Source organism: Phoca vitulina, unplaced genomic scaffold (genome assembly GCF_004348235.1).
Source record: "Phoca vitulina isolate PV1807 unplaced genomic scaffold, GSC_HSeal_1.0 scaffold7, whole genome shotgun sequence".
Lineage (NCBI taxonomy): Eukaryota > Metazoa > Chordata > Mammalia > Carnivora > Phocidae > Phoca > Phoca vitulina.
The window spans coordinates 39,250,859-39,277,920 of NW_022589710.1; the positions used below are offsets into that span (position 1 = coordinate 39,250,859).

Here is a 27,062-nt window from a genome sequence, read left to right on the forward strand (position 1 = left end):
TTGTGTGTTAATGGTATTTTGATTCCTCTTACACATCTAATAACCCTCATGTTCATACTTGAAAACACTCTTAGAAGTATGAGACTTAACATTTCATTCCATAGTCAGTTTTATTGTCTCAGTTATTAAATACTTCCTCTGAATGATCTCATAGCTTAGTAAGAAACCCATTTCAACCTGACACATTCTGGTGTCTGTGCCCAAATTCTGGCCCAGGGCGGTGCTCATATACACCTGGGTTAGAGGCTGCTGCTATGTGATGTTACTTGATATGTCCTCTGATATATGCTAACTAAATTGGAGAATTAGAAGATAAGTTTATGGCATCATATCTTTCAGTTAAGGCATATGTAGGGGGAAATACTATAAGAAACATATAAACCTTTGATCTACAACAAATTATGCTTTATCTATACATGGATACTGTCCATTAAAAGTTTCTTTTTAATTCCAATATCTTTGTTGCACATATACGTTTAAAATAGTCTTTTTATTGTCTCTTTAGGACTTTTTATGTCTTTCCCCACTGGAGCTTATGAAGATGACTGGCCTTAGTTATGGAGGTGTCCATGAACTTCTATATATGGTCAGCAGGGCCTGTGCCCCGCAGATGCAAACGGTATATATATATGTATTTTATTATGATTTGGTTATGATTTTTGCGATCATTCTTTATCTCATTTAAAATCTTTTTTGGGGGGCGCTTGGGTGGCACAGTTGGTTAAGCAAACAACTCTTGGTTTCGGCTTAGGTCATGATCTCAGGGTCATGAGATTGAGACCTGTGTTGGGCTCCACTTTCAGTGGGGAGTCTGCTTGAGACTCTCTCTCCCTCTGCCTTTCCCCTCTGCATGCATGCATGCATGCGTGCACGTTCTCTCTCTCTCAAATAAATAAATCTTAAAAAAAAATAAAATCTTTTTTGAGATGAGGCAAAAGCAAAAATAGAGATGAACACCTCAAAAATATTGATTCACACCATCGAGTTAGTCCTTTAATGAGAATATATGTGAAAAATTTATGTAGTTTATAAGCTCATGGGAGAGTTCCTAATTATGGGAATGAGGAAGCAACAGGAAGTTTTTTTCTCTGTAGCTAATAGTGATATTTCAAAAGGTCATCTTTGTCTTTTGTTTGTTTGGGTGGAATTTGTGGGTCTCACGGTTAAGTTATAATATACTCCTAATTAGAACCCCTGTCTCTGTAATACTAACTTTTATCATCATCAGTCTACGTCATAAAGTACATATATTGGATTTACACTTGCTTATTGATTGAATAAATAATACTTAAGAACTTTGCTCACTTTTTTTTTTAAAGATGTTATTTATTTATTTATTATTATTTTTTTAAAGATTTTATTTATTTATTTGACAGAGAGAGACACAGCGAGAGAGGGAACACAAGCAGGGGGAGTGAGAGGGGGAGAAGCAGGCTTCCCGCTGAGCAGGGAGCCAGATGCGGGGCTCGATCCCAGGACCCTGGGATCATGACCTGAGCCGAAGGCAGATGCTTAACGACTGAGCCACCCAGGCACCCCTGTTATTTATTTATTTGAGAGAGAGTGCGAGCGAGCCTGAGCTGGGGGAAGGGCAGAGGGAGAGGGAGCAGCAGACTCATTGTTGAATGCAGAGCCTGAGCAGGGCTCGATCCTCGATCTGAGATCATGACCTGCGCTGTAGGCAGCTGCTTAACCGACTGAGCCACCTAGGCACCCAAAAACTTTGCTCACCCTTGAGAAGAGTTAAGGTCTTTTATAACAAATCCTCATCAAGTTGTAGTATTATTTTATACTTTGTTTCATAACTTTAGCTTTTCAACATGTAGGTTTAGTGCATGGTTTGAAAAGATCTTGTTTTCCCAGAATAAGAGTGCCTAAAAGTCTGTTCAGTGCTTTACAAATGTATTTATTTAGGTGGATTATAGATTACTTACCTTACATCTTATACTGAAATTTAGTAACCACTGAGCAATAAAGTGGAGTTCAGTTCTATGAAGTGGGAAGGAAGGAATGTTAGTGTCATTTAAAAATTCTGAAATTAATGAATAGATAAAGTATTTTGTTTTGTTCAGATTTAGCTTGTGATCTAAGAAAATACCTCATAGGCAAAGTAGTCAGAAGAATTAGAATTGGAGCTAGGGATTGGCACTGTCTTAGCTTTGTCATTGACCTTGGTACTTTGAACAGCTCGCTTTGTTTTATGGGAGAAGGAAGAGAGCTAAAATAGTAAGTGATGATTCTGTGACCATGTTCAAATTAACTTGTTACTATTTCGAAGCTTGCAAAGCACCAAGAAAGTGTTTTAGTTTGACGTGTGTCATTCTGTTTGGTCAATATCTATGGCATAGTTCTAGTTGGAGGATAAAGAAGAGAGCATGGGCAGGAAGTTCACCTTTAGTCTCCACTTCTGCTACCACTTCAGCCGTGGTTTCAATACCATTCCAAATGCCGCCTCACGAAGCCATCGTTCTCCTTTGTTGTACGTTCACTTCCGTAGCATTCTGTAGATTTGGGTCTTGCTTTAAACATTGGCTTAGCATCAGTTTATTTTTCCAGGGAAGATTTTTTTTGTTCATTTATATATTCCTTTAACTAGTATTTCTTGTGTGCCAACCATGTAGCAGGTACTCTGTCAGGTCCTGGGGATCTTGTAGTGAACATGGTAACATCCTACCCTCATGCAGCTTACAGTCTAGTGGGAGAAGTCAGACATTACACATATAATTACATAAACAATTAGTATTTGTAGTAATGATAAGTCCTATCAAGGAAAAGTACAAAAAGCTCTGAAACTTAATAACAGGGTATATTACTTAGTTCCGGGGTTGGGAAGGGCTCCTCCTAGGAAGTGACACTTTAGCTAAAACTTGAAGGGTGAATAGGGGAGAGATAGGCAAAGTCAGGAAGGAGGTGAGCATGGAGGAGTCTGCAGGCAGTGGGACTAGGATGTGCAAAGGCCCTGTGAAGAGAAGGAGAATGGTGTTTCCTGGCAGTAAAATAAGGCTGGTGTGAGTGGAACTTAGTGGTGAGGAGCAGATTGACCTCAGAGATGAAGTCAGAGAAGCAGGAGTCAGATCATGGGGCTTACAGACCATGTAGAGGATTTTGAACTTTATTCTGAGAGCAATAAAAAGTCATAAAAGGGTATAATCTGTGTTTTTAAAAACTCAGTCTTGCACAGAGACTTTATCAAAAACATGATTGCAGGCACATCTCAGGCGGACTGTGCTGTCCTGATTGTTGCTGCTGCTGTTGGTGAATTTGAAGCAGGTGTCTCCAAGAATGGGCAGGCCCGTGAGCACGCCCTTCTGGCTTACGCACTGGGTGTAACAACAAATTGTTGGTGTTAACAAAATGGATTCCACTGAGCCACCCTACAGCCAGAAGAGATAGGAGGAAATCGTTAAGGAAGTCAGCACCTACATTAAGAAAATTGGCTACAACCCTGACACAGTATCATTTGTGCCAATTTCTGGCTGGAATGGTGACAACATGCTGGAGCCAAGTGCTAACATGCCTCGGTTCAAGGGATGGAAAGTCATCCGTAAAGGTGGAACCACACTGCCTGAAGCTCTGGATGGCATTTCTGCCACCAACTCATCCAACTGACAGGCCCTTGTGTTTGCCTCTCCAGGGCATCTACAAAATTGGTGGTATTGGTACTGTCCCTGTGGGCCAAGTGGAGACTGGTGTTCTTAACCAGTCTCCACTCGGCCCACAGGGACAGTACCAATGGTACTGACCATGGTGGTCAGTACCACTAAACCACTAAACCATGGTGGTCACCTTTGCTCTAGTCAATGTTACAACTGAAGTAAAGTCTGTTGAAATGCACCATGAAACTTTGAGTGAGGCTCTTCTTGGGGACAATGTGGGCTTCAATGTCAAGAATGATGTATCTGGGGGCACCTGGGTGGCCCAGTTGGTTGAGCATCTGCCTTCAGCTTAGGTCGTGATCCCAGGGTTCTGGGATCGAGCCCCATGGCAGGTTCCCTGCTCAGAGGGGAGCCTGTTTCTCTCTCTCCCCCCTGCTTGTGTTCTCTCTCCCTCTGTCTGTCTCTCTCAAATAAATAAAAATAATGCAAAAAAAAAAAAAGAATGATGTATCTGTCAAAGATGTTTCATCGTGGCAATGTGCCTGGTGACAGCAAAAATGACCCACCCATGGAAGCAGCTGGCTTCACAGCTCAGGTTCAGGATAATCCTGAACCATCCAGGCCAAATCAGTGCTGGATATACACCTGTGCTGGATTGTGACCCAGCTCACATTGCTTGCAAGTTTGCTGAGCTGAAGGAGAAGATAGATCATTATTCTGGAAAAAAGCTGGAAGATGGTCCCAAGTTCTTGAAATCTGGTGATGCTGCCATTGTTGATATGGTTCCTGGCAAGCCTAGGCGTGTTAAGAGCTTCTCTGACTATCCTCCTCTGGGCCATTTTGCTGTTGGTGACATGAGACAGACGGTTGCTGTGGGCGTCATCCAAGGAGTGGACAAGAAGGCAGCTGGAGCTGGCAAGGTCACCAAGTCTGCCCAGAAAGCTCAGAAGGCTAAATGAATATTATCCCCAATACCTGCCACCCCAGTCTGTGGTGGAAGAAAGGTCTCAGGACTGTTTGTGTCAATTGGCCAATTAAGTTTAATAGTAAAAGACTGGTTAATGATAACAGTGCATTGTAAAACCTTCAGAAGGAAAGGAGAATGTTTTGTGGACCATTTGTTTTTTTGTGTGTATGTGTGGCAGTTTTAAGTTATTAATTTTTAAAATCAGTACTTCTTAATGGACACAACTTGACCAAAAATCTGTCACAGAATTTTGAGACCCATTAAAACAAAAGTTTAATGACAAACAACAACAACAACTCAGTCTTGAACATAGGTAAGTGATTGAAAAGGAGTAGGAAAATATTTGTGAAGACCAGTTAGGCATCTACTCCTGTATTCCAGACAGAAAGTGATTGTGACATGCGTTATTAGTGGTGCCAGTGCAGATGGCATGTCAGTTGTTAGGAGAGAGATTTAGGAGGCAGAATGAATAGGATTGGTGATTGTTTGCTGGTGGGTGGTGGTGAGAGACGGGAAAGTGACGGATGATTCCTTGAGCTTTTGCTTTGGGAAACTGGGTAGTGCCACTTCCTGAGATAAGGAATGCTGGAAAGAGGATCAGGCTTGAGGGAGGCAGATCATGAATTTAATTTAGTACTTGCTGAATGTAAGGTGCTTATGAAACATTGAATGGAGATACTAAGCAGGCAGTTCAATACATGGACCTGGAATCTGAAGGAGAGGTCTGTCGTAGCAGCATACATTTGGGAGTCATCAGTGTAAATATGCGATAATGAGATAAGCGTATCCAAGACCAAGTTCTGAGCAAAGCCAACAGTTAAGATCAGATTAAATAATGATGCATCTGAGAAGCAGCAGCCACCAACAGGGAAGAAAAACTGGTGGAGTGGCATACCAAAATATTCCTTTTTGTTTCATTTATATACATACTATCATTTCTGAAGTCTTTGTTCCTTCATTTTAGTCTTTTTTATATGTGTCACTAAATCTATTATTCTAGTGATTAGTACACTTATAGTTGCAAAGGAAGTACTTTAATGTTGACAGATTGGGCAGCCTTTACACGTTTGATAAAATGTCCCCAGGCCCACCTATCAGACAACAGCCTGGTGATATATTGTAGACAATATTCAGGTATTTCTAAATCAGATACATACCACATGACTTTTTTCTGTAGCTTTTCTTTTCTTTTTTTAATGTACCTGAGTATAGCCTTAGAAAAATGTGATAATCCATGGTTTAAATGATCTAAGAATTTAATAGGTGAGATTGGACAGAGATGGGCAATTTATGGCTTATAAATATTAATATGCTGGTTTTCCTACATCCTCACAGAAGCAGAAGGGCCTTGGATTTCATACATAGATTTATTAAGTTGTAAACTTTAAGTGGTTAAAAACTGTTTCTTTTTTTTTTTTAGAAGGTTTTGAGGAATCTCCTGTTTTTTTTTTTTTTAAGATTTTATTTATTTATTTGACAGAGAGAGTGAGAGAGCACAAGCAGGGGGAATAGCAGAGGGAGAGGGAGAAGCGGGCTCCCTGCCAAGCAGGGAGCCCGATGCGGGGCTCGATCCCAGGACCCTGGGATCACGACTGGAGCCGAAGGCAGAAGCTCAACCATCTGAGCCACCCAGGCGCCCCCTGTCTCTGTTTCTGTTCCCAGAGTTTATCATAGTATATGGCATGCAGTAGGTACTCAGTATTTGTTGAATGAATGAATGAATGAATGAATAATTACAGTTCTATGGCTTGACCTCAGTTTATTTGGACAATTTAATAAAATAGTAGTAATTTTTAATGTTAAAAATTGCAGAGGTGAGCGTTCTTAAACATTGCTAGGTATGTAATCACATTAATCACATCTTTAAAGGCCCTTTTTCAGAAGAAGGTAGCATTCACAGGTTCCAAGGATTTGATGTAGATATCTTTTGGGGGGCCATTTCTCAGGCTACTGTACGTACCTTCAAGCTATTCTTCACAGACCAACCTTGGTTTGAAAAGATAACTTGAGCATGTCATTCCTTGTTGCTCTCCACATTGACCCCAGACTTCCAACAAGGCTCTTTCATGATTTGGCCCCTGCTTATTTCTCCAGCCTCATCACTGGCCCCACTGTGACCACACTCCCTCTTTCAACCCTTCTAAATGAACTCTTCATTTTTTGTAGTTTTTATTAGTTCCCATTTTCTCCCTTTCTTTGTATGTTCTGTCTCTTTGGCAGAACATGCATATTTCCTTTGCTTAACAGCTATTTCACATTTTAGCTCAGACATCCAGCTCCTTCTGAAGTCTTCTGGATCACAAAATCCATAGATCAGGTACACTGCCTCTGTGAATCCCCTTTCCCTGTCATGGTATCTCTGATAACTGTATCGTAATTGCCTAGTTTCCAGTCCTGATTTCAATTGCAGGGTGACCATAGGTACTAAGGGCAGGGCCTGTCTCTTCTGTCATATCCCCATAGTCTGGCACAGTCTCTGGCATGGACTAAATCTTTGTTTAACAAGTAAATGTTTGAGGAAAAGAGAGATGAATTGGGGTTCCAGCTGCTAGTAATTGAGGTTTGGAGTTTGTTTTCTGGTTTTGAATAAGCATGGAGATTGAGAAGAATGTCTTCTTTTTCTTGTTCAGGCTTATGGGATGAAGATGCAAACATCTTCCTCTCTCTCACCAGCCTTCTTAGCTACAACCCTTTCTGCATTGGATGAAGCCCTGCACGGTGGTGTGGCTTGTGGATCCCTCACAGAGGTAAAGGAGAAACTTTCCAAACTTCCCATTGACCTATAACTTTCAGAGCCAGGGGAAAAAGTTTAGTTGAAAAACATGAATTATTTCATGCCTCAAGGGCATGGTTCTCCATTCAGGACCTAGTATAGTTGCTTTGCAAAAATAAAGATATTCAAAACAGTCCTTGCTGACCACCTAAAGTCTGCTTAGGTTGCTGTTTCTTAAAATTAACTTAGAAAACAATGAATATTATGAAATAGTATGAAAAATTGGGGGGAATTAAAAAAGGAACACTACTTAGTATATTAGGAAGGAAACTTCGAAATTTTATTAACGTGGGCAAATCATAGTATTAAACTGAAGTGAGCTATTTTTAGTTTCTGTTGTAGATAAAATTTGGTTCTAGGATGTGATAGGTTGTATTAGTTATGTATTGTTGCACAGCAAATTACTTCAAAATGAAGTGGCTTAAAAACAACAATTAATACTTATTATTTCTATTTCTTTGGGAGCGGCTTAGCTCAGAAATATTGGTGAGGGATGCAATATCTTGAAGGCTTTGTGGGGCTGGAGGGTATTTCCAAGAGGGGTCACTCACATAACTGGGAAGTTGATGCTGGTTGTTGGTAGGAGGTCACAGTTCCTCTCCAAGTGGGCTCTTCCACAGGCTGCTTGAGTTCCTCATGACATGGTGGCTGACTTCCCCTAGGGTGAGTAATCCAAAAGAAGGCAAGATGGAGTGGCGATGCCTTTGATGATTTAGCTGTGGAAGTTACATACCATTAACTTCTGCCACATTCTCTTCTTTAGAAGCAAGTCATTAAGTACAGCTCATGTTCAAGGAAAGGCAAAATTGGGTCTACTTTTTGAAAGAAGTGTCAAGAATTCAAGGACATTTGCTTTCTTTCTTTCTTTCTTTCAAGAGGGGGAGAGGGGAGGGGCAGAGGGAGAGAGAGAGAATCTCAAGCAGGCTCCATGTGGGGCTTGATCTTACAGCCCTGAGATCATGCCTGAGCCAAAAATCAAGAGTTGGACACTTAACTGACTGAGCCACCCAGGTGCCCCAAGGACATTTTTTTTACCTGAATAAATTGGACATGTAATATTATATAAGGTTAAGGTTTTCATTATGTTACTTTAATGCATTTATATATTGTAATATGATTGCTGATGTAGTAATATTTATCACGTTACATAATTATAGTACAATATTATTGTCTGTATTCATTAGACTGCATTATATTGCTATTGCTTATTTACTTTTCATTACAAGTTTGTACTGTTAAACACCATCACTTTTTTTTTAAAGATTTATTTATTTGAGAGAGAGAGAGAGAGGGCACAGGTGAGCGGGGAGGGGGATGAGGGGCAGTGGGAAAGAATCTCAAGTAGAGTCCCTGTTGAGCATGGAGCCTGGTGCAGGGCTCAATCTCAAGACCCTGAGATCATGACCTGAGCTGAAATCAAGAGTTGGACACTTAACAACTGAGCCACCCAGGTACCCCAAACACCAGCACTCTTATCTCCTCACCCCACCCCCTTTTAACCTCCATTTTACTCTGTTTTTTTAAAGGTTTAACTTTTTTAGATTCCACCTATAACTGATACTGTACAGTACATTTCTTTGTCTGACTTATCTTGCTTAGTATAATGTGCTCAGGGTCCATTCATGTTGTTGCCAATGAGAGGTTGTCTTCCTTCCTCATGGCTGAGTAATATTCCATTGTGTATATATGCCGCATTTTTAAATCCATTCATCTGTGATGGGCATTATGTTGTTTCCATATCTTGGCTATTGAGAATACTACTATGATAAACATTGGAGTGCAGATATCTTGATGAAATTGTTTTTATTTCCTTTGGGTATATATCCAGAAGTGGAATTTCTGAGTTGTATGTAGATCTATTTTTAATTTTTTGAGGAACCTCTATATTGTTTTCCATAGTGAGATTAAAGATATTTAAAAACCACCACAGTTCTTTTCCTTGCAAGCTGCATTGGCGTGCTTACTGGTCTGGTGTTGTGACTCATGGACTTAACCAGGATACTCCTGAGGAACTTCTTGCCTGAGTGTTCTAAGGGCATAGATACTTTAAGCAAACTTCTAAGCAAGAGCAGACTCTGACATTCTGATAGTCATAAATTCAGGTGTAGATTTTTCTTCTTGAAGATGGGCATTCTGTTTGATACTATACCTTATTTTATGCCCTGTCTTCTAAGAAAGATTTAAAAATGTGTGTGTACTGTGCTTGGAGGATGCCTATTAGATAGTTGATAAATGAGCGAGAGGATCTTTAAAGGAAACAAAAAACCCCTGCTCTTGCAGGGTGCTGCCACCAGATGGTGCCAGAATCCTATTGTACATAATCTTTTTGCACTCTAGCTGGACCTCTTCAAATGAGTTTATAACAGCAGTGTTCCATAGTTATAAAGTTATTTAAATAGCAAAAACTGAACTTAAGATTAACCAACAGCTACTTTTTTATTTTCTAAGTTTTAGAATAATTTTTAATGCTTTTTCACTTGGCATTTGTCAATTCTTTATGAATCCAAGTGGTAGTTACAAGCCATGTTGGTGTTTTGTCATGATCTCCTTGGCTGACTTGGAGCATGAATACTCTGACTGCTTATTAGTGGCCAGTTCTTTACTTTCTGTTTTAGTTACAGGTAGCCTCTTCAGTTATTTTGGGATTTTTTTCAGCTGAGTATAGGGAGTATTTCTGTTTACCTTTTATTAACAAAATTTTAATGTGTATTTTATATATATGTAAGATTAAATATATCCTGCATGTGTAATTTATGAAGTCTTATGACCCTATGACTTAGTAAGAACCAGAACAATACCAAAACCATTGAAACTAACTGTGGTCTTCTCCCTGATCCTATCTTTGGCCTTCTATTGAGGTGTGTATGTGTATTCCTGAATTTTTACCATTCCTATAATTTTTTCCCCTATAGTTTTCTTTTACCATCTATGTACTTAAATAGGAACTATAACAACAATTTATTTAGTTTTGCTTAATTTTGAGCTCTATTAAATCATTTCTGTGATTAAATCATATCATATCTCTTCTATGAATTGTTTTTTTTACTTAATAGTGTTTTCTAAGATTTATCCATGTTGTTTCAGGTAGCAGGAGTATAATTCCCTTTCACTGATGTATCATATTCCATTTTGAAAATATGCCACAATTTATTTATCTTTTTTTCCTGTGAGTGAACTTTTGGGTTGTTTCTAGTTTGCTGCTAATATAAACAAGTCCTATGAAAATTGTTGTACATGTCCCCTGCATCACATGTACAAGTATTTCTCTAGGGCAGGGATTGGCAAACTACTGCCCAATGATCAAATCTAGCTTGATGTCTGTTTTTGTAAATAAAGTTTTATTATAACACAGCTATGCTGATTTGTTTATGTTTTGTCTGCTGATGTTTACATGATAGAAGGCAGAGTTGAGTTAGTTGTGGCAAAGATCTCATGGTCTGTAGAGCCTAAAATATTTACTATCTGGCCCCTGTCTAGGGTATCTACCTTGGAGTGATTTCCTAGTTATAGGATATGTGCATAATGTAACTTTGCAGAATCAGGACAAATTGTTTTCCAGAGCGGTTGTGCCTGTTTAAATTCCTACCAGTGATGTGCAGGAATTCTTCTTGCTCTACATCTTCATGCCTTGGTATTATCAGATTTCTTAACTTATGCCCATCTTTGGCATCTATGATCTTAGTTTTCATTTTCCTGATTACTAATGAGTTTGAATATCTTTTCATAAATCATTTGGTTATTTTATTTTTTTTTAAAGATTTTATTTATTTATTTGACAGAGAGATACACAGCGAGAGAGAGAACACAAGCAGGGGGAGTGGGAGAGGGAGAAGGAGGCTTCCTGTGGAGCAGGGAGCCCGATGCGGGGCTCGATCCCAGGACCCTGGGATCATGACCTGAGCCAAAGGCAGATGCTTAACGACTGAGCCACACAGGCGCCCCATCATTTGGTTATTTTAAAAGCAGTTTTATTAAGGTACAATTTAAATGCTATAAAAACTCAACCATTATTAATTGCATAATTCAACATTTGGTAATTTTCTAGTAAGTCATCACCACAATCCAATTTTAGAACATTTCCATCACCTTAAAAATTTCCCTCATGCATATTTATAGGTAATCCCTGCTTCCATCCTCAGCCTTGGGTACCCACTGATCTATTTTTGTGTCTCTATATATTTGCCTTTTCTAAACATTTCATATAAGTGGAATCATATTAAAATGTAGTCTTTTGTCTTTGGTTTCTTTCACATAGTGTGATGTTTTTAAGGTTCATCCATGTTGTAGCATGTATTAGTAGTTTGTTCCTTTTATTATATTTTATTTTTTTAAAGATTTTTAAAATTTATTTATTTGACAGAGAGAGAGACAGCGAGAGCAGGAACACAAGTAGGGTGAGTGGGAGAGGGAGAAGCAGGCTTCCCGCTGAGCAGGGAGCCCGATGTGGGGCTCGATCCCAGGACCCTGGGATCATGACCTGAGCCGAAGGCAGACGCTTGACGACTGAGCCACCCAGGCACCCCTAGTTTGTTCCTTTTAATTGTTGATTTGTATTCCATTGTATGGCTGTAGCACATTTTGTTTATCCACTCATCAGTTGATGGACACTTAGATTGTTTCCATTTTTCATATATTAGGAATGATGCTGCTATGAACATTCACGGATATGTCTTTGTATGGACATAAGTTTTTGTTTCTCTTGGGTAGATTACTAGGAGTGAGTGGCTAGATCCTATGATAGCTGTATGTTGAACTTTTTTTTTTTTTAAGATTTTATTTATTTATTTGACAGAGAGAGACACAGTGAGAGAGGGAACACAAGCAGGGGGAGTGGAAGAGGGAGAAGCAGGCTTCCTGCTGAGCAGGGAGCCCGATGTGAGGCTCGATCCCAGGACTCTGGGATCATGACCCGAGCTGAAGGCAGATGCCCAACGACTGAGCCACCCAGGTGCCCCTGTATATTGAACTTTTTAAGAAACTGCCAGACTGCTTTCCAAAGTAGCTGTACGATTTCACATTCTCACTAGCAAAGTGTGATGGTTTGTTTCTCCACATCCTCACTAACATTTAGTATTGTTTAGCTCTTTGATTTTAGCTATTCCAGTGGGTGTATAGTGGTATTTCATTGTAGGGTTTTTTTTTTCTCCCTCTTGTGCCACTGGGGGGACCATAGGCAACCTCATCCCCACTCTCGCAGCCAGGCTTGTGGAATTGCCAATTTCATTGTAGTTTTAATTGCACTTCCTTAATGACTAATGATATTGGACACCTATTCATGTGCTTACCGGCCATTTGTGTATTTTCTTTTCTTTTTTTTTTAAGATTTATTTATTTATTTTAGAGAGAGAGTATGCCTGTGCGTGAGCAGGGGGAGGGGCAGAAGGACAGGGAGAGAGAATCCTCAAGCAGACTCCCTGCTGAGAGTGGAGCCCCAGGTGGGGCTTCAGCCCATGACCCTGACATCATGATCTGAGCCAAAATCAAGAGTCAGAGCCACCCAGGCACCCCCATTTGTGTATTTTCTTAAGTGAAATGTCTGTTCAAATCTTTTGCCTATTTTTTAATTGGTTGTTTTCTTGTTACTCAGTTGTAAGCCATTCTTTATACATTCTGGATACAAGTCCTTTATCAGATATAGGATTTGCAATTGTTTTCTTCCAATCTGTGGCTTGTTTGTTCATTGGTTTGTTCATGGTAGCTTTTGGAGCTTTTAATTCTGGTGTAGTCCAGTCTATCAGTTTTTTTCTTTTATAGATTGTGCTTTTGGTCATCTCTACAAATTCTTTGTCCAGCCAAAGACACAGTGAGTTTTTGCTATGTTTTCTTCTAAAGTTTTATAGTTTTAGGTTTTACATTTAGTTTATGATCTATTTTGGGTTAATTTTTGTGTGATCTATTTTGAGTTAATTGGTAGAATAAATTGTGTAATATCTCTTTTTTAATATTTTATAATAGTTTGTACAAATTAGAATTATTTGTTTCTTGAATATTTGATAAAACTTGTCTGAAAAATTGTCTGATCTTGGTATTTTCCTTGTGGGAAGATTAAAAAAAATGAAATCAATTCCTTTATGATTTATAGGACTATTCAGGTTTTCTATTTCTTCTTGAGTAGTTTTGGTGAATGATATTTTTAGGAATATGCCCATAAATCTTTAATTTTTCAAATTTATTGTCATAAAGTTATTCACTGGACTCTCCTTATCTTTAAATCTGGTTTTAAAAAAATTTTAAAAAATCTGGTTTTATATGTGATTTATTTTATTTTATTTTATTATGTTATGTTAATCACCATACATTACATCATTAGTTTTTGATGTAGTGTTCCATGATTCATTGTTTGGGTATAACACCCAGTGCTCCATGCAGTACATGCCCTCTTTACTACCCATCACGAGGCTAACCCGTCCCCCCACCCCGCTCCCCCTATATGTGATTTTCTTCCCCTTTTCATTCCTAACATTACTTATTTTGTCTTCCTTTTCCCTTTCTTTTTAAAAAGTCTGGACAGAGTTTTGAATATTATTATAGTCTTTTTTTTTTTTTTAAGATTTTATTTATTTGTCAGAGAGAGAGAGTGAATACAAGCAGGGGGAGTGGCAGGTAGAGGGAGAAGCAGGCTCTCTGCTGAGCAAGGAGTGTGATGTGGGACTCAGGACCCTGGGATCATGAACCAAGCCGAAGGCAGACACTTAACCGACTGAGCCACCTAGGTGTCCCTATTATAGTCTTTTCAAAGGACTGTGCTCTTTGTTGTTCTTTTTTGGTCCCCTCTCTCTTTTCTTTGTCTTCTACTTCAATGATTTCTTTTATTTTATTATCTCCTATGTAATTGCATGTTTTCTGCCATTATTCCCCCCACCCCCAAACTTCTTGTACATTTAATCCATTAACTTTCAGTTTTTCTTTTTTTTTTTAACTCTGAGCTTGAAGGCTATGAATATCCATTGCTTCATTTTTTTTTTATATAAAGCATTTTCATCTTTACTTAGTTCTAATGGTATTTTAAAATTTCCATTATGATTGCTTCTCTAATTCATGAGTTATTTGAAATTTTTGAAAATCTAATTTATTTAATTAAAAAATTTAGTTTTTCAAAATTAGATTGTTAACCTAAATTCATTTGGTCAGAGAATTTTATGTGATACCGATTCTCTGAAAATTTCTGAAACTTGTTTTAAGGTTTAATATGTGATCGATTTTTATAAACACTTCAGGTGCGATTGAGAGGAATGATTATTCTCTAATATTTGAATGCTCTGCATATGACCATTAAATTAAGCTTGTTATTTGGGTTGTTCAAATCTTCATCTTTACCAACTTTTTTTTTCTCAGCCCGACCTAATAGTAATTTAGAGAAGGTTGTTAAAATGTTGTTGAATTGACAAATTTACTTGTAGTTCTATTATTTTTTACTTAATGTATTTTGAGCCTATTTTATTGTGTTTTAACTTAACATAATTTAGAATTGTCATATGTTTCTAGAGAACTGAACCATGTACTATGGTTCTTCTATGTAGCACTTGTCACTGTTAAAGTTGTAGTGTTCGTATGATTAATTAGTGCATGTCTTCCTCACTGGAGAATAAATTCCAAGTGAGCAGGGATTGTGTCTTTTTATTTTTATTGTTAGATTCACAGTGTTAGCATATGTAGAAGGTACTTAATAAATATTAGTGGAGAGAATGAGTTTGTATTTAAACGCTTATATTGTGCTTGCTTACTGTAATGCTTTGTTTATTGCTATCTCTCTCATATTCTCTCCTTGGATCTTGAAATAAGCCAAACTTTAGTAATTTTTAAAGATTGCTATTCTAAGGTATAATATTTATTTTCATTTGTATGCCATTAAAAATTATCAAAATAGTACATTTAAGAAATATGAGTTTTCTACTTAATTGATCTTTTATTAATGAACATCAATGATTCTTTCATTTTAGGAGTTTTTTTCTTAAATATCTCTAATATCTGTATATCTGTAGTTGCATATTTATAGATTTGTTATATACTGCTGTTTAACAAATCATTCCAAAGTTTAGTGGCTAAAAACAGCAAGAAAGATTTATTATCTCACAGTTTCTGTGAGTCAGGAATTCAGGATCATCTTAGCTGGTTTTCTGGTTATGGTCTCTCATGAGATTACAGTCAAGGTATTGATGAGGCTGCAGTCATCGGAAAACCTGACTGGAGCTGGCCGGGATGCTTCCAAGATGGCTCACTCATGTGGCTGGGAAGTTGGTCCTGGCTGTTGTTGGCAGGAAGGCTCAGTTATTGGCCACCTGGACCTCTCCACAGGACTGCTTGCCTGTCTTCCTGACATGGCAGTTGACTTTCCCTAGAGTAAATGATCTTAAGGAACAAAGTAGAAATCGCGTTGTTTTTTAAGGCCTAGCTTTGGAAGTTACATAGCATTCTTTCTGCTGTATTCTATTACACAGACACACCTGTTACAGTGTGGGAGGGGACTACAGAAGGGTGTGAATACCAGAGTGAGATCACTGGGTCCTCCTTAGAGCCTGGCTGTCACTATATATGTGTGTTTATATATGTATGCATGCATGTATGTGTGTGTGTGTGTATGTGTGTAAGTCTTAAAAAACTTGAAATTATTACCTATCCGTTCTTGGAGACTGTGGTAGACAGAATTCTAAAATGGCCTCCCAGAGATGCTCTGCCATAATCCCTGGAACCTGTGGATATGATAAGATATCATTCCCATTATTATGGTATGTTCTATGGCACAATCGACTTTAAGAGAGGGAGATTATCCTGATCTACTTCCATGGGCCCTTGGAAACTGAGCTTTCTCTGGCTAGAGAAGGAGAAACCAGAAAGACGGTGAGAAGGAATGTAGGTAGGTGGCCTCTAGAAGCAGTGAGTAGCCCTCGGATGACAGCCAGCAAGGAAACAGGGAGCTCAGACCCGCAGCTGCAGAGTAGTGGATTTTGCTCAGCTGGCACCTTGATTTTGGCCCTGTGAGACTGAGCAGAGAGCCCCGTCAAGCCCATCCAGACTGACTGCTAGCCTACAGAAGTGTGAGATAAGAAACGGGTGTTGTTTTAGGCTGTTAGGTTTGTGGTAATTTGTTACAGAGTGATAGAGAACTAATATCGTATCAATGCAGGTGTCTAATTAATTGCATTGCCTGATCTTTGTTTCTGGTTAAAAGGTCAAACCTAGAGTTCCAGATATCAGATAGAAGTTAGAAGTGGTGAGAGATAGGTAAGGCAACTGGTAGAATAAACTTAGATGAGCCTGGAGACAACGGAGGGAGTAAGAATGAGTCTGGAAACATTCTGCTGGCATTTTTATAGCTGCTCTTTCCTGATTCCCCATTTTTGATTGATGTGAACGTCACTGAATCTGTGTAGATGCAGTTACAGCACCAAGATCAAAAGTGGAACTAGAGAAGCAGTCGTGCCGAAACAGAAGTAGCAGAGGAGAAAATCAAAGAGAAACTGCCTCTGCAGAATCACAGATGAGGTTGAACTACAGGGGTTTGTCCCATTCCCTAAGAACGTCAAATTCCATACTTGAGGAATATCTAAGCAGATAATTTCTGCATCTGTTATTACTGACGATTGGTAGTAAAGATACGTTTGAAATTTAAAGTTTAAAAGTTTACATTATGTGGAGGTCAAACCACATGGTAGCTTTCTCATAGGGGATCATGTAGATTAAATCAGTGTTTCTCAATCCTGCTTTCATTTTCTCCCCTTAGGAGCTTTTTAGACATTTTTTTTTTTTTCTAAAGAAGTCCTCCCCATGAGATTTTAATACCACAGATACACTGTATACCTGTTTATGTATGGTCTGTATATCTGTGTTTTAGATAGAAAAAGAGTAAAACCTCCCCCCTCCCCCATCAAAACCAGGTTTCACCCTTGGGGTCAAGATCACCCTGCTGAGAATGTAAAATAAAGATGCTAATGTGATTCGGTAAAATTAAGGTTGTATTTAAAGGGATCGCCAAAAAAAGTGTTTTCATATTGTAATCCTGAGGTTACTGGACTAGAGTACTGGTCCAAACTCATGTCAACAAAAAGGGATATAAGATCTGCATATCTTTGTTCAAGAGTACCTCTGGAAAAGTAAACCTATGAAGCACTGCCAAATCTTTATAACATTTAAGAGGGATGATTATACCTAGATCCTTGCTCTAAATACTAAGAAAGGATGTAGCACATTTTTACATTATTTGTATTTCCTGACTCATTTCCATGCTTTGTTCATGATTTAAGGAGATGAGGTGTCCTCCTTGAGTGGATCAGTTTTGCTTTGGAAGTGACTATTCTACTATCCCCAAATGGTAGGAGCAGGATGCCAGAGTCCTATTTTGGCATCCTAATTTTTCCTCAGAACAGTTAAATATACAGTTCTTTTTCTTTCTTATTGGCAAGGTTAGCTGTGGCCTGCAAGATCACAGGAGCTAATAAGGCAGGGTTGTAAACTTAAATGCCTACAAGGGCCAGGCATGTGATAGACATGCGTAAACAGTGAAGTACAAGACATAAATGCTTGATTAGTCAATTTTGGCTGCTTACACTGCTTAAAACAGCGGCAAACATTTATTTTTCTTGCTCATGGGTGTGCAGGTCAGCCACGATGGGTCTCATCTCCTTCGAAATCTAGTCAGGTTAAGGCGTGCTCCATGTGTAACAACAGCAGTAGGAGTACTAGGGAGAAATTTCTAATTGGCTTTCCTTGACTCCTATCCGATGATGTGGTTTGTTTATCCTGCTCAGTGTTTTGAAAGGCAAGATAAACAGGCCTCTGTCCTAATACAGGAGTTTAGCAGATGTGGTTGATTGGATCATTGTTCCTAATTCTTCACTCACTTCCTGATTTAGAAATAAACATCTCTCTCCATAAAGATTTCATAGAATCTTTTATATGGCACATGTTCTATGATTGTTAAATGAATGATTATGTCCCTTGATACTGTTTGATGTTTTTTTTAACTGTGAAGCTTGGGGTGCTTGTCATTTCCATGTCCTCCTGTGTTTTTCTGCTCTGTTCCCCTTCCTTCTCTTTTTTCGTCCCTTCCCATGTACTTGAAAGACAGCAGTTGTTAATATGAAATAAGAGGGAGTGGTGGGGAAAATCCAAGGTATAAAATCTTCCACATGTTGATGTAAAGTAATTTAAGATCCAAGGTTTTTTTCGCAAGGCAAAGTGCTACCTGGCCTTTCTGAGATTGAGATTTTGTTTGTTTTAGGATTTTGAGAATTAGTTATTTTTCAAATGAATTCTGTAGGTCTAAAGGCCTAATCATATTTCTGCATAGTTGTAGAGCAAATGGAGACAAATGATGGGTGAGGTGTGTCATTAAAACAAAATGATACAGAGTTTCCAAAGCTCTTAGATCAGAACCAGGCAGTCCTTAAATTTTCTCGGGTGAAGTATTGGTTTGGAGATGGCCCATCCTGTTGCCCCCATCTTGAATGAGAGGAGAGTTAACTTGGTTTTAGGTCCTAACAGGTCCAGGTTTCACATTCATCTCAACCATTAAGTCTCTCTAAAGATTAAAATGACGAGGCTTCATTTTTATTTCAGTACAATTAGACTTTCTTTTCTTGGGAATAATTCTTTCTCCTTTGAACTAATTATTAATATTTGCTTCCTTGTTGATATTTGAGTGATCTTCACCACTGGTTATTTTCTTTCAGTTTTTTTATTTCTCAGGCAGGGTTGAAGCCCAGAATCTTAACTATATAAAGCTGATTATATTTTACTGGTGTCTTCTGTGTGTAAATGTTGTATTCACTCTGAGTTTCCAAGAAGCAACTAACTGAGACTATTCTGGTTTGGCATGTTCTCTCTTTCTAACCACCATTGGAGCTGAACCTGGGAATTGAACACAACTTGAAACTTTGTGGTTTGGCTGGTAGAATTCAGAGCTAAACTATCTGAAGCTAAAAATTATTAATGTTGAAATGTTTTAACCCACTAAGTAAACCTGAAAAAATAATGAAATTTAACTCCAGTCAGCCCATCAGAATTGCATACAGCATAAATTTTTTTGAGTCTAGGAAGAGAGTGAAAAATGTATGAAGAGGATCTGAGATTGCTAAAGAATTAGAAATTAGTTATTATAGCTTAAATTAATGTAATTATCCAACTTCAAATGCAAAGTAAAAACAAAACAAACAAACCCAGAAATCTTATAATGTTATTCACGTAATGTTCTACTTTTCCCTAGACTATACTGAATAGTACATGAAAATAGTGAAGTAGAAAAAATGCCAGTTATACTTGTTTAAGTTTTCAGATTTTTTACATGTTTTCTTTAAAGATGGAATAATAAGAGAATATCTTACATTTTCATGGGACTTGATATGTTACTGAATGTTTTCATATGTATCATTTTAATTAAAACAATGGCTTGTTTTACCTTTTCACTAAAAATCACAAAGCATTTAAGGGGTTTAAGCTCATTAAATCTTAGAACATATTTAAAACCTGGCCTGTAGACAGTATGTATAGAAAGGCAGTGAAGAGTAACCATTTTTCATTTTTTAGATCCACTTCCAACTTTTACTGACAAAAGTTACCTTTCCTCTGATTTCTGATAATTAACTTGATCCATGCTGTCTTTGATAATGATAAAAAAGTGTTTGGGGCTCTTTAAAACTAGCAGTTTCTAAAGCAGAATATGTAAGATGGTCCATTAGGTTGTGGGAAAAATATTTTGAACTTTTATTGTTATTTCAACCTAAAAAATGAAATAAACCTTAATGAGTATTTAATATATAGATTGACACTAGCATCCTCACTTGGTCTGTATGTCAGACTGTCATGTGTCAGGTATAGTCCATGAGGAAATGATACAGAATTGTGACAGAGGCACCTTGCTGTACCTTTATTTTCAGCATCCTGGGATGAATTGTGGTTCTACATACCTAATTAAGTGGATTTTGGATTTAACTAAACCAAATCTCACAAAGCAAAGATTCCTGCAAAGAAACCGTATATTGGAGTCCATATTGATAATGTGCTAGAAATGAACCACATGCACAGACAAGTCAGCTGTTGAATCTCCCCTGACTAATGAAGTAAATCAGTGACAATCTGATTCCATCTGAGAAGACATCCAAAAAATTTTGAAATTCTAAAGACAATCTGATATATGGAATTATATCCATTATCCTTTATATTGAAACTTTTGCTGGTTTTTTGTTCCTTGAAATACTGAGTAATGATAGTAGGAAGCCATCATAATTAAGAAACATGCAGGATAGGGGTGCCTGGGTGGCTCAGTCAGCTGAGCATCTGACTCTTAATTTCAGCTCAGGTCATGATCTTGGGGTTGTGGGATCAAGCTCCGTGTCAGGCTATGCGCTCAGCATGGAGTCTGCTTATCCCTCTCCCTCTGCTCCTGCCCCTACCTGCATGCGTTCTCTCTCTTGCTTGCTCTATCTCTTTTTCTCAAATAAATAAATAAAATCTTAAAAAAAAAAAACAACACATGGGATAGGAAGACAAACTTCCATAAGTTTTTAGTGACATTTAAAGTCATGTAATACATAATTCAATATCTAGAAAAATATCACTAAAATTGATGATAGATATCTAAAAGCCTCTTTTGAGTTTTCTCAATAGTAAAAGACCAAATGTAATACATTATTAATAACATTAGGAACACGCTTATTCTTCCTGTTGCAGTAAAATGAATGAAATAAAACATAGAAAACAATATGGCAACAACTTAAGTGGATTCTTTTGTGAACAGATACTGTCAGAAGTTATATAGAAATCATTAGAGATGATTTGAAGCATTAAGAATTAAAACAGATTATTCAGTGTGGAAAGATGCTAAATAAAGTACAGAAGTTTCTACCATGACCCAGATTATCATCTTAGCTAGATTTTGTTTCAGTAATGAAATAACAGGAAGAACTAAATTTTTTGTGTGTGCCATTAAACTAAAGATGGGTCAGAGAAGATATATTCTCCCTAATAAGTCTCCTGAATATAATACAATGTTTATATGACTTCTTGAATATAAATAATTTCTTGAACATAAAACAATGTTTATGAGGGAATTTCCTCGGGTAATGGTAATGTTCTGACTCATAGGGGTTTAGATTGCATGTATGTATACATTTGTTGGAACTCATCAAATGGTAAACTTAAGATTATGCATTTCACTGTATGTAAAATTTACCTTACAAAAGAAAAGAATCATACATATTAAACTCATATTAATGATATACATGCTGAATTGTTAAGGGAAAGCACATTGATGTCTCTGGCTTACTTTAAAATGTATTTAAAAAAACCCTGAGGCTGAGGCTGGCTCAGTGGGTGGAGCGTGCCACTCTTGATCTCAGGGCTGTAAGTTTGAGCCCCATATTGGGTATAGAGATTACTTAAAAATAAAATCTTTAAAAAACAAAACAAAACAAAACAAAACCTGAGATAGATTGATGAATGGATAGAGGGATGGGTTGTTAGATAGACTAGTCTAGTCTAGTCATAGTAATGGTAAAAATGGTAAGTAAATGGTAGGTATATGGACGGACGTTCTCTGTAAGAGTCTTTGAACTTTTCTGTTGCATCATCCTTAGGCAATCTGTAGCAGCACAGAAGTTGATGTCAGATGTGTGGAGAGTGCTTCGGGATGGTATCAGTGTTGTTAATTTTTATAAAAACCTGGCTAGTGAAGTGTGGAATCTCTATAGCACTCTGTATTGAGATGGGGACTGACCATAAAAATCATTTGAATCCCAAAGGGCTTCTTTGGTGATCTCACAGCAAAGATTGTAAAAGAGCTGTTGAATTCTACCTATTAAAGATGGGTGAACCATGTTTTTAAATGAAAAGATATCTCAAATTTGCTGACCTTTTTTATATGACAAGTGGCTATGTAATATGCTTCATAGCAGATTAAAAATTAACCAACCACCCAAATCAGTGGTATACTCTGACAACATCCCTTTAAAGTAAAGGTGATGTTTTAACAATGAGTGAGAGAGTCAGTGCCTTTTTGAAGACAGATTAAAATACAGAGTGTTTTTAAAATCATTGCTTGGGGGCGCCTGGGTGGCTCAGTTGTTAAGCATCTGCCTTCAGCTCAGGTCATGAACCCAAGGTCCTGGGATCGAGCCTGGCAGCGTCAGGATCGAGCCCGGCAGCATCGGGCTCCCTGCTCCGCTGGAAGCCTGCTTCTCCCTCTCCCACTCTCCCTGCTTGTGTTCTCTCTCTCGCTGTCTCTCTCTGTCAAATAAATAAATAAATAAATCTTTTAAAAAAAAAAAATCATTGCTTGGAAATGTTTCTTTTATAATGTTATTTTTGTTGTCAAAGGTAAGTTTGTCTTGTGAAAACTTTGTTTTCTGCACACTTTAAAAACCTTGTAACAATATTTGCTATACTGTTGAAAAATCTTCCAAATAAAGAGTTTTTATTTTTAAACCAATTGTTAAAAATCTTAAAATGCTATGTCTTTTGATTATGTTGTAAGAACAATTGATTGACATGAGGAAAGATGGAAATTTATTAGCCAAAGTTCAACACAAACTTTTGCTAATTGATGAAAGTTATTGAAAAACGAACATAGTAAGTACGAGTGATGTATTTTAAAAATTTCAGTTCTTACATTTTTGCAATTATCCCTTTCTCAACTACACAGCCATTGCATGTAAATACGTGGAACTTAGGACCTGACATTTCAATCACTGAATGACAAAATACTTAAATAATAATATAATTTCATTTGTTATTATGATTATTATCATTGCTTCACTAAAAGTGTTAAGTTTTTATGAGAATGAAAAGATCTGGGGGCACCTGGGTGGTTCAGATGGTTAAGCATCTGACTCTTGATTTTGGCTCAGGTCATGATCTCAGGGTGGTGGGATTGAGCCCTGCTTTGGGCTCCCTGCTTGGTGGGGAATCTGCTTAAGATTCTCTCTCTCCCTCTACCCCTCCCCCTTGCCCTGGCTCAGGCTCTCTCTCAAGTAAATAAATCTTAAAAAAAAAAAAAGATCTGGGGGCGCCTGGGTGGCTCAGCCGGTTAAGCATCTGCCTTCGGCTCGGGTCATGATCTCCGGTGTCTGGGAATGAGTCCCGTGTTGGGCTCCTGGCTCAGCAGGGAGTCTGCTTCTTCTTCTACCTCTGCCTCTCCCCCTGCTCATGCTCTCTCTCTGTATCTCTCTGTCTCAAATGAATGACTAAAATCTTAAAAAAAAAAAAAGATCTGTACAACTAATAAGATATGAGGGGCACCTGGGTGGCTCAGTCAGTTAAGTGTCTGCCTTTGGCTCAGTCATGATCTCGGGGTCTTGGGATGCAGTCTCGCATGGGGCTCCCTCAGCCACTCCCTCCCCCGCTCATGCGTGCTTGTGCATGCACTCTCTCTTTCTCAAATAAATACATAAAATCTTTAAAAAAATAAATAAGATATGAAACTATTTTCAAATTTTTTTTTTTTTTAAAGATTTTATGTATTTATTTGAGAGAGAGAGAGAATGAGAGAGAGCACATGAGAGGGGTTAGGGTCAGAGGGAGAAGCAGACTTTCTGCTGAGCAGGGAGCCCGATGTGGGACTCGATCCAGGGACTCCAGGATCATGACCTGAGCCACCCAGGCACCCCTGTTTTTAAATTCTTATTTTTAATTTTTTGATCCCTATTTTATATATGCTTTATATTATATAGAATGTATTAGTAAAATAGTATGTATATAATAAATATACATACATTGGAAGACCATACTAAATTTTATTTGTTTTCAGTTGGTCAGACTATGTAATCAAAAAAGTTTAGAGACCCCTTTTCACTGATTACTCATGATCTGGCAAACTGTTATTGGTAGCTACAATTTATTCTGGAAGTCTAAATCACTGTTTAGAGATTAAAATAAATCAGCACATAGTTTTTAACTTGTGAGCTTTTGTTTTTTTAATGTTGAGCCTCGATAAATGAAGGTTAGCTTTAGGCTAAATTTTAAGACTGGTTCTCAAAAGTGTACAGCAGCATAAGCATCACCTGGGAATTTATTAGAAATGTGAATTCTCAGGCCACATCCCAGACCTACTGAACCAGAGATGCCGGTTAATAAGCTTGCCAGGCAATTCCAGTGCTCACTTCAGTTTGAGAACCCCTGGTATGAATGAGGTAGACTCATGGGTCATCCCTTCTTATTTCTCCCTACTTCATGAAGTATCTAAGACAGTTTATTCAAATATTTATAGTCTGTTTCAGTCTTCGCTCAGACTTTTTCATCTCTCCCTGAGATATTTTTTTCTCCTCCTTCCCTCTTGTTCCTTCCCTTCCTTTGTGAAAAACTGTGTTAAAATTATTAGTGTTATTTTTACAAAAGGGATAGTGTTTTGGTTCTTAAAATTTGGATGCCACAGCCAGTGTGACAAATAGCATATGTTTAAAGGGGATATATATATATATATTTTTTTTTTTTTTTTAAAGATTTTATTTATTTATTTGACAGAGAAAGACACAGCGAGAGAGGGAACACAAGCAGGGGGAGTGGGAGAGGGAGAAGCAGACTCCCCGCCGAGCAGGGAGCCCGATGCGGGGCTCGATCCCAGGACCCTGGGATCATGACCTGAGCTGAAGGCAGACGCTTAATGACTGAGCCACCCAGGCGCCCCCAGGGGGATATATTTTTTTAACATTTTCAAATTAATTTTTATTAACTACTTCTAGTTGGACTTGAGAATTTCCTATTTTTTTCCATCTCTAGCCTCTTGATTTCAAATTTTATAATCTCAGAATAGCTTTCACCAACTAAAATTTCAAAACACACTTGAAAGTATGCATCACCTGGATTCAACAATTGTTGAATTTTGTTACATTTGCTTAATCTTTCTCTGTACACACACACGTGTGTGTGTGCACATGCCTTTTTTTTTCTGAAGCATTTGAAAATAAATTGTATACATCAGAACTCTTCACGCCTAAATTCTTTACTATTCACAATAAAGATCAAAGCAGCTTTTTAGGGGACTAGTACAAAATTGTTCTAAAAGGCCAATTCATAAGAAATGCTAATCCAATTATTAAAGCCTCTTAAATATTTTCAAGTTCCTTCTCTAAATGTCTTAATGAGGAAAAGATATAGAACTCCCAGTTCTGAATGTATAAATTCACCCTCCAGCCTCTCTCAACCAAAGCTTTTCATTTGAACTACAGAACACAGAGCATGATTTGAGTGACTATTCTCTCATTTTTCCCAAAGATGGTATCTAACTAGTACCAACCCAGACACATAGGGAAGGAGTTAATTCCTTACAATAGATGTATTAGAATGTTTAAGGAATATTCTAAGGAATGTTAAGGAACATTAAGGAACTCCAGGAACCCAAGTTAGTGGGACTGTGCCAGTGGCAAGTTCTTAAAAGGATTTTGCTTTGAGTAGCTTGTGATGTTTATATAAATAACTTTTTTTTTTTTTTTTAGATTACAGGCCCACCAGGTTGTGGAAAAACTCAGTTTTGTATAATGATGAGCATTTTGGCCACGTTACCCACCAACCTGGGAGGACTAGAAGGAGCTGTTGTGTACATCGACACAGAGTCAGCATTTAGTGCTGAAAGGTAGGAGATTTTATTATTTTCCATTGTAATGTTTAATTTTGTAACTTATTTATAGCGTGTGACATTTTCAAACAGGTTAACATTTACCTTTTCTTCCTGAGAATGCAGAATGCTAGGTACTGCTTTAATTGAATTTTCCTTTTAAGATTAACACAGGAAGCAGTTTTCTTTTTGTCTTTTCTATCCCTTTGTCATTGGTTTAAGTGAGGTTCCTGGATAAGCTGTGTTTTGCAGAAAGTCAGGAAGAAAGAAGTTTAAGAAACGGAGGGATGTAAGTGGAAATGGGGAAGAGAGAAAATTAATAAAAAAGACAAAAGGCAAGGTGCTTTGTAACTAATTTCTAGTTGGAAGTAAAATATTAGTGAATGGAAAAGTTGCACATTTCAAAATACATTTTGACTGAGAAGTATTTCACTTTAATCTTTGTAATAGTATGGTATTCAACGTAAGAAACGCACTGATAGTAAGTGTATCTATGCTTGGAAAGGAAAGATTTCCTTAGTTTGGCAGGGACCTTTAACATTCTATGAGAGGCATTTGGTTATTTGGGTAATTCTGTACACCTGAAAATAAGTTTGGTGTCTGTTCCCCCCCGCCCACCCCACCCCCCCCCCGGCTCTAATTAACCTTCATGAGCAGTAGTACTTATAGGTCTGGGGACTGATTCAATTCTGTTCTTTCAGTCAAGGTGTAGTATAGGTATAGTCCTTTGAGTCTGTCTTTAACTGTGTCATGAATCACGTGTCTCTCTTTATTTCTCTCTAATGATACTAGTTAGATCGAAGTGTATTCCCTGACCAGATAAGTTCCAAATGGATTATTTTGCCTAGAGTTTGCTTTGTTCTGTGTTGCTTGTTATCTATTCTAAGTATATGCCACAGATGTGTCAGCTTTGTGAGTTTGTGTTATATCTTTGCATCTTCAAAGCCAAATCTAGTGACTGACGCATATTAACTGCTCAGAAAATGTTTGATAAATGATGGACAGGCGTTACTCTCAAACTGTGAAATCCAGATACCATTTCCTACTAAAAGGAATGAGGGTTCTTGGGGAAATGGCTGCTTCTAGCACTGGTGCAGGAAATTTTTAAGTTGAGTCTGAAACATCGTATCAGATGGATGACAAAGAAGCTATCAAAGACTACTTAGGAGTCAACCTGACCAGGCG

General features: G+C 37.8%; 1 protein-coding gene across 1 annotated transcript in view; it reads left to right on the forward strand.

The window, feature by feature from the left end:
* The window catches only part of RAD51B (RAD51 paralog B), a 560,808-nt gene that overhangs the window by 3,750 nt on the left and 529,996 nt on the right, over positions 1 to 27,062 (forward strand). Inside the window, exons 3-5 of the mRNA XM_032405390.1 lie at positions 506 to 619; positions 7,194 to 7,310; positions 25,759 to 25,895. Of these exons, the coding sequence (XP_032261281.1) occupies positions 506 to 619; positions 7,194 to 7,310; positions 25,759 to 25,895 (368 nt within the window). The remainder of the gene's footprint in view (positions 1 to 505; positions 620 to 7,193; positions 7,311 to 25,758; positions 25,896 to 27,062) is intronic.